The sequence below is a fragment of the Tyto alba genome, unplaced genomic scaffold (genome assembly GCF_018691265.1).
Source record: "Tyto alba isolate M040663 unplaced genomic scaffold, T.alba_DEE_v4.0 Super-Scaffold_16, whole genome shotgun sequence".
NCBI lineage: Eukaryota > Metazoa > Chordata > Aves > Strigiformes > Tytonidae > Tyto > Tyto alba.
In genome coordinates this window covers 14889704-14908508 of record NW_024881278.1, presented here as the reverse complement: position 1 = coordinate 14908508, position 18805 = coordinate 14889704, and the positions used below count along the sequence as shown (strand labels likewise).

The 18805-nt window shown below is 36.6% G+C and overlaps 1 protein-coding gene across 4 annotated transcripts in view; it reads right to left on the bottom strand.

Moving 5' to 3' along the window:
- Positions 1-18709, bottom strand: part of NVL (nuclear VCP like) — a 42941-nt gene extending 24232 nt beyond the window's left edge. For 2 of the 4 annotated variants that reach the window (XM_042789567.1, XM_042789568.1), the window contains exons 1-16: positions 18625-18703; positions 16936-17009; positions 15733-15785; positions 15548-15644; positions 14623-14677; positions 13825-14091; positions 12506-12629; positions 12138-12214; positions 11713-11847; positions 9986-10087; positions 7997-8114; positions 7390-7534; positions 5209-5476; positions 2699-2917; positions 1993-2097; positions 1143-1205 (exon numbers count right to left, since the gene is read on the bottom strand). In XM_042789567.1, the coding sequence (XP_042645501.1) occupies positions 1143-1205; positions 1993-2097; positions 2699-2917; positions 5209-5476; positions 7390-7534; positions 7997-8114; positions 9986-10087; positions 11713-11847; positions 12138-12214; positions 12506-12629; positions 13825-14091; positions 14623-14677; positions 15548-15644; positions 15733-15785; positions 16936-17009; positions 18625-18681 (1959 nt within the window). In that variant the 5' untranslated portion in view covers positions 18682-18703. Of the gene's footprint in view, positions 1-1142; positions 1206-1992; positions 2098-2698; positions 2918-5208; positions 5477-7389; positions 7535-7996; positions 8115-9985; positions 10088-11712; positions 11848-12137; positions 12215-12505; positions 12630-13824; positions 14092-14622; positions 14678-15547; positions 15645-15732; positions 15786-16935; positions 17010-18624 lie in introns of all 4 variants that reach the window. The other 2 variants (XM_042789570.1, XM_042789569.1) reach the window with 2 other exon arrangements.
- Positions 18710-18805: the final 96 nt, after the last annotated feature.

Here is an 18805-nt window from a genome sequence, read left to right as displayed (position 1 = left end):
AAATCAGAGTTTTAAAAACTATTTGAGGTGCTTTGCGAGGGAGAAGTGCAACCTGCTAACCAGTTCACTTCTGATAACAGTCTATTATCTTTATTTCCTGACTGATGAAGATTTACATGGCAACTAGTTGTCACCAGCTCACACTTTTGAGTTGGCAGTATATTCAGAGTTTAATAGAATTACTGCTTCCTGGGGAATGAATCTAACTTGCCATCTTTCTCTGATGAAAATTAACAAATATAATCTTTATTAAGGACCCTGTTGCTCTTCAACTGTTCATAAACAAAACCAACGAGCACTTTGAACACAACGAACATCTGAAGTTCATATAGTAGTTGCTTGAAGACAGAGGAGTTGGTAGAGAACTGAAAAGGAAGCAAGAATTTCACTCTGAATAGTGAATTACACAGGCAGGGGTTGCCAAACTGTAAATGCAAACAATTGAAAAAATGTTTGGGAAAAGAATAATCAAATCCAGTATTTTCGCTTTAGCTTCCACATTATTGATAAACAGGTAACTGCCATGGTCTTCTGAGATGTGGGCTGCAGCCATCTTGCTCAGTTCGACACATTCTCTTAGCTCTAAAAGTGACCAAAGTTATATCACAACAGTTCTAAGTCCAGTGCTTCAAAAACTCAGACTACAGCACTTACCTGTTAACATTTAAAAATCTTTAAAAATCATTTCGATCAACTATAAAAAACACATTGTTTTCCAAAGTTTCAAACTTCCACTAAGAAGCTAAAATGACTGGCAAAACACATTTCCAAACCTAAAAGTTTAAAATTTTGTTTTGCTTAGCGAAAGCAGCTGGTTTGCAGTTACCAATCACCAACTGTCCTCACTGTAGATCTGAATTTTTGTTCTTCTTCCTGATTTACATAAAAGCAATCATGCATGTAGTTGGCCAAAGTAGGCTCCATCTGCCAGGTAATTTAAACCAAGATATATACTTAAACTACACATATAGCTTTTTCCTTTTCACATGAACAACTTCATTGCTAATAAACTTTAAGCAGAGGTTAAAATGAGGCAATTTCAGTTGCACCACTATCAGTTGTGTAATTATCAGGAATTTTGCTTGCCCCAAGCTTTGGACAAGAATCCCATAAAAGATGAAAGCACAATGGTTAGTGCATACCATATTTAGCAGTTCAGGACCTTTCACAGATATGAAGTTCAGCCCAGACTCATTTGCCACGGCCTATCAAAAAGGGAAAGACAGATGTATAAATAAACCAAATTTTTTCATGTTTTCTCTGGTTCTGACCTTGGAGTGATAAACAAACTTAAGGGAAGAAACATAATTTTCAAATGTGTGTAAAATACAGAGAACAGTACAAAGTATAATTATCTGCAATTAAGTGGGAGGGGGACAGGGAATTTTGCAAGGTGTTCTCTCTCTTTAATGAGGCAATGTTCCAGACACACACACACACACACCCCTTCCCCCACATTAGCTGAAGAATTCTGAATAATTAGTGGGACTTAAAGAGTTATTCAACTACATAGGAGCATTTGAAGACAAAGATAAGTTTCAATCTGGAAACTTGCATGATTATTTACATTTACATGGGAAGGTCATAAGAACTGAAATGCTCAAGACGGAAAAGAGAAGTATTTTCAGGAAGGTAAATATAATAAATAAAAACACAGAGTGTAAACTACTTCCAAAGATACAATTTTGTTATAGTGAAATATTCCATAGAAGTGGTTGTTTAACAGTTTCTTCCCACCTTTGCCATTTTCTTCTTCACCAACTTAATTCCCTCAAATTTTGCAGTAATCCCCTCTCAATTCAAGAAAAATTGTAACTTTACGACAAGAAAAACAAGTAACTTTAGCACAGAGGCCCAAATTTAATTTTCTGATAAGAAGTGGTACAAAAGCCCAACTTCTGGCAGTATCATCCAGACTCAGTCATTCCTACAAAAACATCCACCTCAAGAAGATTCTCCAGTATTTTTAAACATATTTAGAAGATGTATTACCTTAGCTAACAGTGTTTTGCCACACCCAGGAGGTCCTGCAAGCAGGACACCAGCTGGAGTAGTCAGGCCTAGAGCTTTAAACTGCTCTGGGTTTCGCACAGGTGCCTATAGAAAAAAATCATCATAGTTATCTGTGACAAAAAACTTTTCATTTCAGTTACAGTTGGATGAAAAAATCATTGATAAGTGAGTTCTTTAGTCCAATTCTTTATAGGCTAAAAGAATAAACAATCGATCAGCATCTTATGGTCTACCCCAAAACAGAACAAGTATCATTATACAGAAGCAGATGTTATTTACCCAAGTTCTCATCTTAAGGTGTTAGTGTTAAGTATCCCTCAGACCGGCAGCGAGACTGCTAACCTTCCAGCTAAACAGTCTCCAATTCTTTGTATTGCAGTTGTGTAACTAAGGTTATTGGTACAAAACTTGTAGAATACTTAAGATTCAGCAATAATGAACATACTGAAAACTAAAAGCACGAGTAAGTGAAGCGTTAAATGCATGCACCAGACTTGTAACAAATCTGAAAGTAACTTATAGAAGTCTGACTGTTTTCAATGAAGATGTTGCAAATTTCTAGTTTGTAGCTTGTTAGAATGCATGGGCAACACATTGTACCTTAAATAAAAAACAAACAAGCATAGTTTTATTTCTTGCACAGGGGGAAGTGCAAAAACTCTCTGAAAGTGAGATTAAGACATACCAATATTGCCATAGTCAGCTCCTCCCGAACATCCTCCAGGGCTCCGATATCTGCCCATGTCACATCAGGAATCGTGACAAAGCCTTCTCTCTTGGCAGAGGGTTGCACTGATGACAGTGCAACAATAAAATCATTCATCTCAATGCACAGCTTCTGCAGCTGGTCCTCAGGCAAGGGGTCTTGCTTCTTCAGCAAATCCAAAAGTCTCTGCAATTCATCCTTAGGGTACATGGAAAGGGAGACCAAAACATTATGCACTGGATTAGATTTTAAGAACCATTTTTTTTTAGGGATTTTTCAAAGCAATACTGTCTTCAACTGTAATATTACTATAAAACAAATTATTATGTACAATACATAAAATATGTAAAATGACATTAAAAATTAACATTAACAATAAAAATGTTTCAGGAAAGCACTATGTACATTTAACACTTGTGAAAGCACTAAGCTGACTGAGTACAGTCTTGATTCAGATATTTCAGAAACAGAGCTAGCACATGTATTTTGTCTTCAAATTCTTCCTACTGCTTCTCCCACAGTGATTTGGAGAAAGCTTTATCCATGCCGAAATTTCCAAAATATGTATTAATTCTGCTTTTAATAAGGAAGTGCTCTCAAGAGAAAGTGAACAACTCTGCCGAACAGCACAATTTCAACACTTCGCAGAATATTCAGTTGCATATAAACCTTTAAAATTCTTAAAACACACACACTCACTTTTAGATTCTACACTTTTATGTGATGATTTCAAATCACCAACTCATGTCCTCAGGCTGATCAGACCTGGTTTTGAAACCAGGCCCTGATGAAGTTCGGGCAAACAGAACAGAGATACAGGGGAATGCTTTTCAACACTGTCCCATCTTGCAGACCACAGCACCCCAGGCAGGTATGTTCCAATTTCCCCAATCAGTTCCTGATTGGGGAAAATTATCTGAGAAAGTAGTTGATCAAAGAACTTTATACATTCACAACATAAATACATCCCAGTTCTAATATGGAAAGGCAGTATCAAAACAAACTGATACTGCACCACAAATAAAACTATACCAGGATTTTCATTATAAAAAAGAGGGGTTAAAAAAAAAGTAAAAACTCCATTAAGTTTCCACATTTTTCCTACACCAGTATATGAGAAAAGTATCACTTCTTATTTGTTGCAACTAAGATAGCAGAAGTGTTTATAGTGCCCAATATTCCTTTTAAGTCCTCCCTCCTCTTCTTAACAGAACCATTAAGAGAAACTCTGAAATAGCCAAGACCACTGGGTTTGTTTAGTTGAATTGTGTGAATGATTTTTAAAGGTTTTGTATGTTTATGTTTCCATTATAAACATAATATAACGGTTTTAGTGACAATACCCTGTATTAGACTATGTCAGCCTCCTGCCAGCTATCAAAATATGGCTCTGTTAGGATTAGACTTCCTCATCCTCAATAACCCCTTTGATCATGGCGATGTTGATAAAAGCTGCAACTACCTGCCCCTCCCCACTTTCTTTTGGCTACATTGGGCCCCAGGAAACACAGGGAGGTATGCAGTACGGTTATGTTACTCTAATACTAAGGCTTACTACACTTTGTACAATGTTTTTTACAGTAACAATTTTCTTTGACAGTCTTTCCAAAACCAGAATTGAAGTACAATGTAGATTTAAAACCACTTCGTTTTATTTCTCCAGGAAAATCTTTAGGAATCCTACACATAGTGAAGGCACATACACACTCCAAATTTTCAGAAGTAGGGCCAAGAATTCTATATAAGGATGTTCTAGTTCACTGACCACAGCATGTTACTTGGGCCACAGAATAATTCTGGAACTGGAAATGCTATTTTCTGCAACAGAGTTCCAGATGTACTGCACATTAACAGATACTTTCTCTGCAGCTCAAGTCTCACTGCTAACCCAATTTTTCTGCCAGATGGATACCTCTTTCTCAAACTTGCTGTAGGTACTAGATACAACATGCAATTTACCCCAAGTAATCACGTAGCTGGAGGGAAAATGTAGACTGCATAAATGCTTCTAGACTCCAGCTAACTGTAACTACACCAGATCAGGGAAGAGCCCCAGGTATCATAATAAATATTTCACTGAGGGCACAGCAAACAGCTTGGTGAAAACTCAGTGCAAGTGATATTATTACAATTCTCTTACAGTCAACAGACTTTTGAAGAGAGCTATATCCACTATTTCAACCTATGGCCTGCTAGAAAACAACACAGCACAAACAACAACAAAAGAAAACAAGCTAAAAAAACACTTTGTATAAAACGTTAGCACTATTTTTAGAAGGTGGGGGTTTGGGGAACCATTTATTCAGACACATTTTATGAGTCATTAGGAGTTAGCTTCTGGCTTAGGAACTGATATTTATAATTCTAAATTTAATAATATGTTGGTCATAGGTGTTTAAGGATTTATGAGCAACAACTTTCACAACTATAAAATAGCTCAAGATAATATTGTTAAGATATTAGAGGTACATGCTTCAAGGAACAAATACCTTAGGAGGAAGTTCTAGTTGTTTGCCATCCTCTTCCACCAGGATGTCTGTTGCTATGATGCCTTCTTCAGCTGTGTTTCCTCCAGTGTGTATGTGTTTCTTTTTCTGCTTCTCAGATTTTATCAGGACCCTGTTCACTGTGCACATAGCTGCCTCACGACAAAGTGCCATCAGATCAGCACCTACGTAACCTGGAGTCAGCCGTGCTAAATGATGAAATTCAAAGGACTCTGGGAGCTTAAGTTTTCGACATAAAGTCCGAAGAATTCTTATCAAGTACATAGAAAAAGAACAAGAAAATAAAGATGAAGCGGTGGCTTTTTTTTTGTTTTCATATGAAAACAAACAGCACTGATTTAAGGTCTCTTTCAGTCCACATGAAAGAGTGTTCCATCCCACTTTAATTTTTTTGTTGAAGAATATCCACAACAAACTATTCTGCAAGGAGCAAATGAAATCAGACTGTGTGAGGAGCTCTGTCTTTTAATCTTCAATATCTTCCCCTTACCACTGTCGGTGGAATACAACTGCAGGTATTTCCTGCATCCCCAGTAACATTTCTAATAGGCAACACACCGCTTACATGTACACCTCGGGTTACCTCATCCTCATTCAAAAGTTAAAGTTACACCTACCTATGCAGTTCCATCACTAACACGAAACAGCTCTGTGTAACTGACAGTGAAGTGCTATGCTTAACACCTTTTTTTTAAAATGGGAGTTTTTTCATTCTGTATCAAGGCTGAAGCTTTAAAAACCTCTTTCAAGGTCTACCAAGACTTCCTGCTGTTCTTCTAAGCCAAGGACAACTGAAAACTACATGACTAGTAAAAAGAAGACAAAAAAAGGATGACAAAAGCCAATGTCACTGCACAAATACTGGTGCTGAACAACTCTGCTCAGAGAGATCAAATCAACTTCTTTAAAACAGCAAAACATCCCTTCAGTGGGAAAATATTTTAAAAAGGCAGCACAAACCAAAAGAAGTGAAAATCATTAACGTACATTTAAATTCCAATGAAAATGGATTTAAATTATTTCCAGATCAAGTAATGTAATTACAAAAAATGTTATAAAAATAACACGTTATTAAAATATTAAAAACTCTGAAATTATAATACCTTACATATGTTTGCCCTCCCAACTACCATAATTTCTGATTTAAATCTTTATTAGTGATACTAGTTTGGTTCTCAAGAATTTTCCAATCTGACAACAGTTGTAGCTAATCAAGTGATTCAACTTATAAAAGTTAAGAACTATAAATGGCTCATTCCAAATTTGTGTTCTACATATACTGTTTTTCTTCCTGAACATAATTACTACAGGGCTGCAGATCTGGAGGAAGAAGAAAAGAAAAAAAAGTGGAGGCATGGCTGGGGCGGGGCAAAAGGGTGGAATAATGGCCAGTAGCGATGTCAACACGAAGTGAGCAATACTGCAAGCAAAATAGTTTGCCTTTTCAACATAGAAATATGATAAGTTGAGCTAGAAGAAACTTATCCTTCAACCTTTCTTTCCTTCTTGTAACAAGATAAGCCACAGCTGTTTTCACACTTCCCTTCCTGTGTTTTCTGTTGCTGTGGAATTGAGTAGCAGCTCCTTTTTAATTAAAAAAGCAAATTTTTTTTTTTCTTTAAATCTAGTCTGATGGTCATAGATCTTTCGAGTAAAAAGGGCCAGTTACACAAAACAGGATGACTGCAGTTCAGCTTAATGCCTGCACTGGTATATTTCCACAAGGAATGAAAGAATCTAGGCCTGTTGCTTAAGGTATGTGGTTGAGAGGACTAACAAACAGGCTATACTTAATTTAAGTTCCTAAATTAATGGATACACAGGGAGCACCAAAGACAGAACTTACTGAATAACAGAAAAGATATATTTAATTCCATCATCTATACTGTTAAGGCACTTGAAAACCCATTAACATAATTCTAAAAGCAGACTTGCACACAAGGAAGGAAACCACCTCAAATGTAGACAGAGCTATCAAGACAAACAGTAGATGCACACTTAATGCCTTCTACACTTTTCAGCGTGTGGTGATCCACAGGTGTGTACCAGCACAAATAGGACTAAGCACAATAAAGTACTTTTCCTTAATTTGTATGTTAACTTACACATTATTTCCTTATTTATTAATTAATCAAAAAGAAGCTTAAGCTTTATAACACATACTTTTCTCTTGCTGCTTCATCTGGGATCCCTAAACAAATTTCTCGATCAAATCTCCCAGCTCGCCTCAGTGCAGGGTCCAGTGAGTCAGGTCTGTTAGTTGCTCCGATAACAAGGACCTGGGTAGTGGCAGCCACATTATTCAAGTCTAAAGGAAGGAAGGAAGGAAGGAAGGAAGGAAGGAAGTTAGTACTCATACTCATCATCTCAACTGTGTTCTGATATCTATGGGACACTGTTTCTGCAGCACACAGTAATACTCAGAACAACAGAGAAAAACTAACCAGTCATACTGAACTGTTTATCCTTATTTCTACTACATAGCATTTGCATTTTGAACAATCAAGCAAAACTAAGCATTTCAAATGACATCAGACATATTTTCCCATGATATCTGTTTATACAACAGACTGGCTTATATAATGCTGTACAGACCAGAGTGAAAATAATATCCCCTCAAATTTGTTAGAATCTTCCCACCACCCCCCAAGTAAACTGTGCCAAAATATGAAAAATTATTACCACTATCTCCATTAAAGTAACCATGAGTCACTGCTGAAGGAAAGCAGAGAGCGAGACTGATAATTACACAGTTTAGCTTAGTACTGACCATCCATACAAGTCAGGAATTGAGCAACAATTCTCCGCTCCATGTCCTTCGATGCAACTTCTCTTTTGGGGGTGATTGCATCAATCTCGTCAATGAAAAGGACACATGGTGCACTGGACTAGGAACAAGAAATATTAATAATTAGAAAATTACACTGACATAGTGTATTACAAGAAATATTTTTTCAGATTTTCTGTTCTATAATTATTACTCTAAGTCTGCTGCACAATCAACCTGTCCCAGTACAACTCTGTTATTCTTATTGACTATCTGGAGAGTCACCAGACTGTAAAACTGTGATAAGCTGAGGCTATGAAATAAGTAAGGCATGAGGTTCAAAATGTCTATATATATTGTTTAAAATTTGAATCTACCTTTACATTGCTTTATGTTTTCCATAAATATTCCATTGTGATTGCTTACTTGCTTAAGTCCAAAAAAAGAAAATCAGACAAAGGTCTGATGTAATTTTTTGTTTTGTTAGTGACACTAGAGCTGTGAAATTTCAAGAGCCACTATTACTGAACGCAACAAAAGGAGCAGCAGGTGGTCACGAAAAATGATTTGCCAACTTCATGATTACTACAGAGCCTGACCATGTTCAAAGAATAAAAACGAGCAATGAGCAATTCTTACAAGTGTTCTAAAATTCCATGTGCTTCATGTTCATAAAAAGCCAACACTAATTGAGAACAATCATTCATGTAACTAATAGAATAGTGTTTAATTGACATAAGATTATTAATATGCTCAAAAAGCCACAGTAAGGCAAAGAAATACTTAAGGAAAACATTAGAATGGCCTTCAAAAATGTCCCATATGAAAAAATAGTATTTTACATCCCATGCATTCTGTGTTCTCGGATAGCAACTGCGCCATCTAGTTGTTGACTTTTCTGCTACCTGACAGAGGGGGAAAAATGCAACTAAGCTATGAAGTTTCCACAGCACATGCATAATGTGGAACAATGTCTTCATTCTCTGCACAAAAATTAGTAGAAAAACTCAGTGAAAAGGCTACTTAAGTGAGTGTGAGGGATTATAAGAAAGGCAACCAATTTTATGGAATACATTTAATTCAAAAATAACTTCTACAACAATCTCCCCACAATCACTATACATACAAAAGGTACGTAATTTCTAAAAACTCTGGGCAATCACTTATTTAATTTTATTCTAAGCAACATCTTAACAAGGCTTTCTAAAAATTGAAATGTAGTAAGAACTGGAAACATAATAATCTAGCAGCTTCACAATCAATCTGTTTGTCATTTAGCGATCCTTTTTACAGGAATATACTCTTAACACCTATATGCAGCTGTGGGGGAGTATAAAAATGGAATAAAGTTGGAAAATCAGGACATTCTTAAAGGTCAGGCACAGAAAACTGTCCTCACTAAAAAAAAAAAAAACATTAACCACATACTGAAAAAAGAAAAATCTGCATTTGATTAAATTCAAATTATCTCAACCTGTCTGGTTTTCTTCACTTCTTCCTAAGTCTGGAAGTCACACAAAAGCAAGACTTCAACTGTAACCTGACTACTACTTGTATATTTGTCCCAAATTTATTACTTTGTACCAAAACCCCCGAAGTTTTAAGTCTCTCACTTTCATTCAAATTCCAAGGTATACAAAACCAGCAAAAAGACCTTGTAAGCACAAAAAAGCACAGTGAACTGCTCTTACATATTTTTTATTTTTATGTATCAAGCCAAACGGCTTCAAATATGTAAATAATTTATGTTGCTCTCTTTACATTGAGATGATGAAGTATCTTTAATCAAGATTTCAGAATAGTCAGAATCTTTGTCCTCTATGACAGCACAAAGGAATTCTAGTCACAGAAGAGGAGACACTATGACTTGTGTGCAGCAGTATAAAGATTCACTCACTAATACGCACTCAAATTCAAACCACAGCAATAAAGTATGAATCTTTACAAAGAAAAGGACAAACAATTCAGTGTTATTTCCAATGGGTGTCTCACCACAGCCTGCTCAAACAATTCTCTCAGTTTCTGTTCAGATTCTCCCGACACTCCAGACACCATCTCTGTTGCTGCCACTTTCAGCATTGGGAGCTCAAGTTCCTGAAAGAGACAAGGAATATTGAGTGATATATCCAGAGGTTAGAAATTCTGGCTGTCCTAGAGAAAAAATATTTTTCAATACAACATCTTTTACAGCAAAATATTATGTAATCATGACTAAATCTTAAAGAGCTTTTAAAAGAGATGAGTAGCATCCTCCAATTTATGGGTTTGAGCTATTTGGCCAAGTGAACAGAAATGGATACAAAAAACAGGTTTCCCTAATTCAGTTAGAGAATGGCTGCACTATCAAATAGTTTTGCACCTTGGTCCCCAACCCAATCCTTCATGACACACACATTTCAGTTCACACTTGGGCTCCCTTCTTGAGAACTGTGTTTATTTCCATCTGTTACAAAGCATTGCTTAGCAGTGTGGAAGATGTCCCCACCACGTTTGGTTCCCTTAATCTTGCTCCAGGAATACCTCAATGGTACTGCACAGCAAGATACTTGTAAAGCTCACACTCAAGGTTTTTGGTATTAAAAATAAATAAATAAAATTGTAATTTTGATAGACTGTAGCACTACTGTGCTACACTAGTAGTTGCAGCCTATTTCAAGCTCTTTGAACTACATAAAAAAAAAATATCCAAATTTACATAAATCAAGGCCACCAGAGGCACTACCTGGAACCTGAAGGAGATAATTTGCCTTAAATAGCACTACTGAAAAATCTCTTATTTAAGAAAAATTATTTAAAGTAGTCGTCATTAAATTTATCTCATCTCTGAAAATTTTTCACTTGTGTCATATTTCTCTCCCCAAATTTAATATCCTTCCAGGATACAAGTATCCACTGAAGTATTAAATATCACAGATTCATTCACTGGGTACCTTTTTACAGGAAGGCATTAAAATGAAAACACCCAAATATTTTTAATTAAAACATCTGAAACATAATATTAAAATGGTCTAACATTTAAGGAATAAACATCAGTATTTTCTTTCAAAGATAAAATCTGCACTACAAAGGTTAATAATTTACATGTATCTAACTTCAAGGTTATAATTTATGACATTTAAGGAACAACTTTAATAAAGAAAATAAATGTCCATAGGTATCACTTAATAGCCCTAAATAACCCCTAGATTTAAACCCAAAACAGGCAGAAGGAAGCACAGCAGCCTCACTGCACATCAAACTATTAATAACAATAATGTCATATGCTCTGAAATCATTAGTTTGACACAAGCAAGGCAACAACCACTTTTGGAATTCAGAAATCATTGTTTCAACGTATATTACGAAATAACTGAAAAAAATGCCTCATAAAAGATTGCAAGGTTGAGTTCAGACTTAAAACACAATGGTAAATCTAACCAAAAGTATATTCTCAATACCCATGCGTATTCTATTGTCCTGGGAATGCCTCAAAACAATAATCAAACATAAAACCCTGCCACTATGTCCCTTCTCTTCATATGAGGTTCTAGCAAGTACAGATTCAGATGGAATTTAAACAAAGGAAGTAAAGATGAATGTATTTTCAACTAAGATAGGAAGGAGAGAAAAGAGATTAAAAAAAGAGGAAAGATCTAGTGTATCATGAAGGAGAATTATTTTTTTTTCTCTCTAAATATAATTCAGAAAAAGAAGAAACTGTAAATTTAAAGCTATCTCACCCCAGCAATTGCCTGTGCCAGTAGTGTCTTTCCACATCCTGGTGGTCCATGTAAAAGAAAACCACGAGGTGGAACAACACCTAAGTGGTTATAGACTTCAGGATGATGGACATGAATGAGCATCTTGCATATTTCCTGTCAGGAACAAGAGACACCTCCATTTAAATTGCAGAAGTTAGTATTATAGATTGCTAATATTATAGACAGGCCAAAATAAAGCAAGTTCTGTTTATTAATGTAATTTCAGTGACTGCTTCCAGAAAGACTAATCAAAGGAAAAAATAAACCCAAACTTTGTCGCTGTTGGTATAAGCAGCTATTCTTAGTACCATGGAGATGAATTCTGAGAGATTTCTTCTTTGTCACTTTTCATGCAACATTTTATTCAGTGCATTCTGTATCCCACAAATAAAATTTTAACTAACCTTTAAAGTTTCATCATTGCCTCCTACATCCTCAAACTTCACTGAAGGGTGGTAAAGATCTGGTCCCTTACTTCTAACTGTTAAGAAGAAAAAGTCATGCAAACTTAGACATGGCATAATAGTAGTTGCTAACACCAAACAAAAGAGTACTCAGCCTAAGCAATTAGCTAAGTACATGGAGTAGAATTATGTTTTGGTAGTAGACACAGGACCAGAATATTTTTTTTAGTACAACATTAAGGCTAAATTTCTTAAAAAACTGCTCAAGGTCACTTCTCTGCACCTCAGAAAACACTTCTCTGGTAACAACTTCCATGGTCAAATACCATCTCTTTGTTTGGAGCAGCACACCAAAACCAACTTCTCACCTTTCTCTTTAAGTAAGATGGAATCAATTTCCCCATCTACATCTGGAAATTCTTTTTTTCTTTTTGCTCTCTTACCCTTGGTCTTCTTTCTTTTACTCTCCAAGACAGAAAGTTCTGTGGATTTCTAGGGCATAAAACCAGAATTATATATACAAAACCTTCCAAGTCAGTGAATTTCTTCAAATACTTAAAAGAATAAAATGTCTGTCTATAATGCTTAACTTACACATATTATAGGAATAAAGACAAGCAATGCAGGAATTGAACCTTAATTCATAGAAAATACTTTTTTTACTTAGTAATGATCTTTTTTTTAAAGGGTTAATTACACCAATCGCTTTTTGCAAAGAGGACATACTTATAAGCAAAAAATACCCTAAACCCACCCCCCCCAACCCTAACCAAAATCAGACACCAGTTATTTGCATACTATAGAGCAGTTAACTTTGGGGATGAATAAAACTGTATGAATGCATTTACGTCAATGGAAACAATTTTTATTACTAGTAAGTCATGAGTGGCTGTAAGAACATATTATTCAGTGCTGACAAAAGTTAACTGCATGTAAGAAAAGGACTGATACAGGAAAAAAAAAATAAAAAGAGGTTCAAGGATGAAAGCTCAAGGATGAAAATTTGTTTTGTTTTGGTTTTTTGTTTTTAGAATACAGTATTGCAAACATTCTACCATTTGAAGACCTGCCTTTTATTCAATTTCTCTATATAAGAGGATGCAGAACTAGTAGAATAAAGGGATGACTTCTCAAACCTCCCTATTTAGTAAGTATTTTGTGCAATTAGAAAGGTAGATGTAAATGTAATTCTTCCTTCATGTAAAAAAACACCATCCTGACAAAATGTCTGGTCAGCCAAACAACATAAATGTTATCGCCCACAGATAAATGGAAAGCTTTCAATAGCTAAACAAAGTTGTTTTTTCTAAATAAGAAAAAAAAAAATGGGGCAGGGGGGGAACGAGGTGATCACAAGATGGGCAATATGTCTGTATGGGGAGCATGACCTATTTTTAACTGCTTTATAAATCAATGCAATTTCCTTTCAACTTCCCCAACTTTTGTCCACCCAAAAAACTTCAGCTTTCCCCAGGCTCACTAAGACTTAACCATTGGCTAAGGGAGACCACATGCTTCCTGACTAGATAGGCTGGTCACTGGCAAGTGGAATAAAAAATAGCTAAGTTCCACTTATCTTTCTCTCAGTATGGGCACAGAATCACCCTTCAAAAGCCTGTCAAATTACACAGCAAATTATATTCATACTTGCTACTTAAAATCACATTGGGTTTGTAAAACACAATACCTCAGAAATCAGTTTCTTTTCACTTCCTTCTCCATCCTCAGAAAGGTCAATGAAAAAATCCTTTCCACATGGAGTTTTATCAATGAACCAGCCACCTTGAGAGATGCGTGTTTCAACTCGCATTCCTGGTGAGAGGGTGCTTGTTTGAGGTGCTGCTCGCATAGGAGGAAGGGTTTCCACTGGTTCATTTTTTGGAGTGGTTGGAACAGAATCAGGATTTCCTTTCTTGTATAAACTCAGCAGGGAACTGTTCATGTGATTTGTAGACTGTCAATTCATGTATTTAAAAAAAAAATATACAGGTTAAAACTTGAATTATTTATGTTAGGAGGCCAATGAAAGCTATTTCATAAACACCATTTAGAATTATCCCTGCTGGAGAAAAGAGTCATGCATCTTTTAATCCACTCCTCCCCAAATCAAACGACTGCATATAATACTACATCTGCTGGTTAAAGAGGCAGCAGCCTTTTCAATTTACCCTGAAATGATCCCTGTTAATTGACAGTCACCTCTTTTAGTAATAGTTGGGATATGTCAGTTCCTTCAATCATTTCATTCGATAGCCACGTCTTTCACGCCCTCAGTGTGCTTTCCTCAAAAGTGATTCCCCACCACAGAGTCCTAATTTTTCTTCAGAAAATAGCCCCCTTTAGGCTCTATAGATTCTCAACTGGAATTGCCAATTCTCACTATACCACAGCGTCACCTCCACTTTTAAACTCTTCAACTGCATTGCAATTTCACAGCACAGAATCATGTGTTATGCAAATAGAATCATAATAAAATACAACTTACTAGATCTTCTGGATAATCATCATAATCAGAGTCATCTGTGGCACTTGCTGAAGTCCTTCACATGGAAGGAAGACAAAAACTATTAATGTATTAGAGAGGAACTGTGAGACACCCACAATCAAAACAAATGCAATTTCCACAATGTTGTTCCCCACAACCATGATATGTAGCCTAAGACTGGAGAAAAATTCCTGACTCAAATGCTCTATATTTACTAACATGAAGAGTTAAAAGAATGAATCCTTTCCAAGTCTGCAATGAGTTGGATCAACTTGGCAACCTGGCTGAAAGTCCTAAGAAAAGTGATGTAGGATGAATCTGATTCAGTTCACCGAGACCACACACTCACCAAAGCTGGCATAAGAGAAGTAGTAGCAAATCACTGCTGAGCTAGACTAGTCCTTCTGACAACAATATCCTAATTTCCCAGGAGACCCTTAATATCTATCACAGGTAAGAGAAGCCAGAACGGTCTGTGAGACTACCACAGGGTTAGAAGTCAGAAAATCTTAATTCCAATCTCATACCCAGTGGTATTTACTATGAATAGCCTGTTTTGTAGTCTTACTGCTCAGATTTAGCTAACATCCCTCACACCCAAGAAAAATTAAGAACAAAACAAAACCAAAGGAACTGAATCACATGAGGACTGGGGCCTTATGTGGAAAACTATCAAGGAAGCCCCGAGGATATCCACTAATTAAGGGCTGTATGTTCCTTGTGACAGAAAAATAATGGTTGGCTCTAGTATCTGCCTGTCTTCAGTGACAAAAGTGCTTCCATTATTCTGATCAAAACAAGCCTATGGGTAATCAATGGTCTGTAACCTTGAAACTACCAAAATTTAATAATATGAAGACAGAAAGCATTAATGAAATTATAATACTAATGGCATCATTGAAGTAATCGTAAAAATTCTTCTTACTCATTTTTCTCTTGTTGTCTTGCTCTTTTTGCCACATGTTCGGCTTCTAAAGCTGCTAAATCTTCACGTTCTTTTTCATTACTGATTATTCCAAATACTGAAAGAAAAAGTTCAAGCATGGTAAGAAAACAGCCAAAGTATAATCAAAGAATTTGGCATCTTGGACATAATACTAACAGAACTACCTTTTTCAACTTGTATTCTAAAAGCATTTCTTTTTCTTCGTCCATATTCTGCACTGAAAAAAAAAACAAAACAAAATGAACAGGTTACACCAACTGCTTTCTTCCCTCAACATATTGTCATTCTCAGTGGAAAAAATACATTGTAAGCTTCTACACAAGTTCTTATTAAAAAACAACTATGTGAAAACATGACTTTTTTCTTAAACCTGGAACAGCTCAATCACTGGGATGAGACAAAATCACTGAACTATACTGGTTTCTAAAGGGATGTTTAATAAAAATTATTACGGTCCTCTTTAACTGCCGATATAGAAAAGCAGCAATGTATGAATAAGCACACTGGATTCCATTTCATAATACTATCTATTTTTGAATTTCAATTAAAACAAGAACATAGGGACACAGGACTACGGTCTAGAAAGGACAGTCCAGAGAGGAATAACTGTGCTAATTAATAACGGTCACTGTGAGAAAATCTGATTCAATGAGCAGCCTTAAATGCAAACAAAACTAATCAATCCTTTACCTTCACTTCCTGAGGGTGTACTTTATTTGTTTTTATACAATAGCTGGCAGAGGAAAATCAAAACAAAAACCCAAGACCTGCAAGCATCCTAAGCAAGAGTTTTGGCTCCCTTTCTCTAACAAAGCACAAATAAATAGAATATGAAACCACAAATGAATATACTTCACCTTCATTAACCCTCACACCCACCAATGATCTGCTGAAACAGAACCTTGCTCCCCACCCAGAAAAGCATAAAAAATAAAAATAATTAGGCAAGACTGACTGTCCTGCTGGGCAATTGAGCAAGATTTGGTGTCTTATTGAATGCTGTATCTCTCCATCTGCCTGCACTGAAGTGATATTTTTCCTCATATTTTAAGTTCACTGGGGTGAGGATCAACATGCTGTAATGCATGTGTAACTGTTTAATTAAAATAAAAATAGGAACACACAAAAACAAACCGCAACTAGATCTTGCAGTGCCAATGCATTAATAAAATTTGAGTTACTATATACATCAGCAGAGGAAAACACTGGAGTGGCCATGATCTTACTGTTTCAATCAACCTCAACAACTGGTAATGAAGTTAACAAAGAAAATTAAAATTTTTATTAAAAGTACAGAAATGCAAAATAACAAGATAATACATTCCATATTTTGCATGTAGAATATAAGAATACAAATCTTTGCTCACCTGTAGGTTTTCTGCAAATCAGATGCAAGAACTCCAGTGTCAACATACTGGCCACATTTACTACTTGCAAGATACTGAAATGAAGCGTTTTAAGTGGCAAATAAAATCTTTGTCAATCACTTTAGCAGAACAGTTAGAGCAAATATGCCTATTTCAAACTCTACTCTTCTTATAAGTCAAAATGAAAATCAGAAACAGCTTTGAACTGCCTTGGAACACACTAGACAGCATTCCCCCATGAAATGGGAACCTGCAGAAGTCACTGAGGCACCAATGAAATGGAAAATGCTTCTTAAGACACAGAGAATTAGCTAGCTACGTTACCCAGGGAAAAGCAGCACACTGTATTTTCGTGCTTCGGTGACTTCTGCAGGTGCAACTCCATTGTTTTCATTTAGTAAGAAAGATGATGTGTAACCCACACACCATCTTCTTGTCAGTCCTTCTAATGTTCTTGGTTTCTCTCAGTTAATCTTTTGTTTTAGATCTCCTACCTTAAAAATGAAAAAATCTACATCAATTAGTATGGATAATATCATAATAAGACCTTTAATCTTTGCAAGGTGTTTTAAATAATACTATGGAAACGTATATAAATGAAAGTGAATTCTATCAAGCCTTTTTTTTTTTTTTTTCCCCCGACAGCAACTGATCCAACCCATTTTCAAACCACAGTTATGAAAGCGCAAGAAAACGTACTAAATTTCATGTAACAACTGTGCCCCATTTGCTTTCTTCTCTCACTCTCCAAATTAGGAGTGAGAAGGAGGTTTCAATACTGTAAGGATGGATTCCTTCTCAAAAAAATAAAAAGAATATAGAGAATCTCCCTAAAAGTCACGGTATCACAAATGTCACAGCAAGGAAAATTTCAAGATCTCATTGAAATTAATCTCTCTATTTAAATCAATCAAATTGCTTAAAATTGAAAACAATTGCTTTTCAAGTAATAATATTACACATCACATCACTCATGTGTACCTACTGACTTACAGAAAATAGCAATCTACCATAAATCCCTCTCGCTCTTTCGTTTCAGAATAGTCATGACATAGATACTGAAATCTTTGCAAAGGAAAATAATTAAGCTCCTCAACCAGCTGCTCACATTCTAAGGAATTAGTAACAGAGTACATTTACACACAGGAAAATGGTTTAATTTGCAAAGTTTCCATAAATATTCATAAAATATAAACACAGCAGTATGCCACCTGAAGGAATCACTGTCCTCCCCACTCTTCACATGTACATTACGGGAATAGCAACATTTTCTCCCTTTCTTCATTCAATATAATCGATGTACACGTTTCTAAGTGAAAACACTTCTAATGGGCCTGTGTCTACCCAGAGTGAGGCATTTTTTCTTTAACTACTCATTTCATACTTGAAACACCTGCCAGCTTCAGGACCATAAGTGCTGAAGAGAATGGAAAAAACAAATCGAACAAATATAAAGTAAGCTTTTTTTAAAAAAAATAAAAATAAAATACTTTTTTAAATGCCCTTTTACAGCCGTTGGGAGCCAAGGCCGGGCCCCGGCGCCCGCTAACTTTCCCCCCCGCCCCCGGGCAGGCCGGATGCTCAAAGCTCCCTGCAGCGCGCAGGGGGACAGGCGACCCCCGCCGGGACCCCCCCCCGCCGCCTGCCGCCCCGCGGGGGCCGAGCCGCCGGGCTGCCCACGGCCGGTACCTGTTTAACGCGCTGCTTCAGCCGCGGGTCCACGCAGCGCCCGGCCCGGACCCGCATGGCTGTCCGCTGCCCCGCCCGGCCCAGGCCCTGCCCGCCGGCACTGGGGCTGCCCGACCGCTTCGCCTGAGCCGGGCGGGCGGCCGGCAGCTGCCGGGAAGGCGGGAATTGTGCGCAGGCAGCA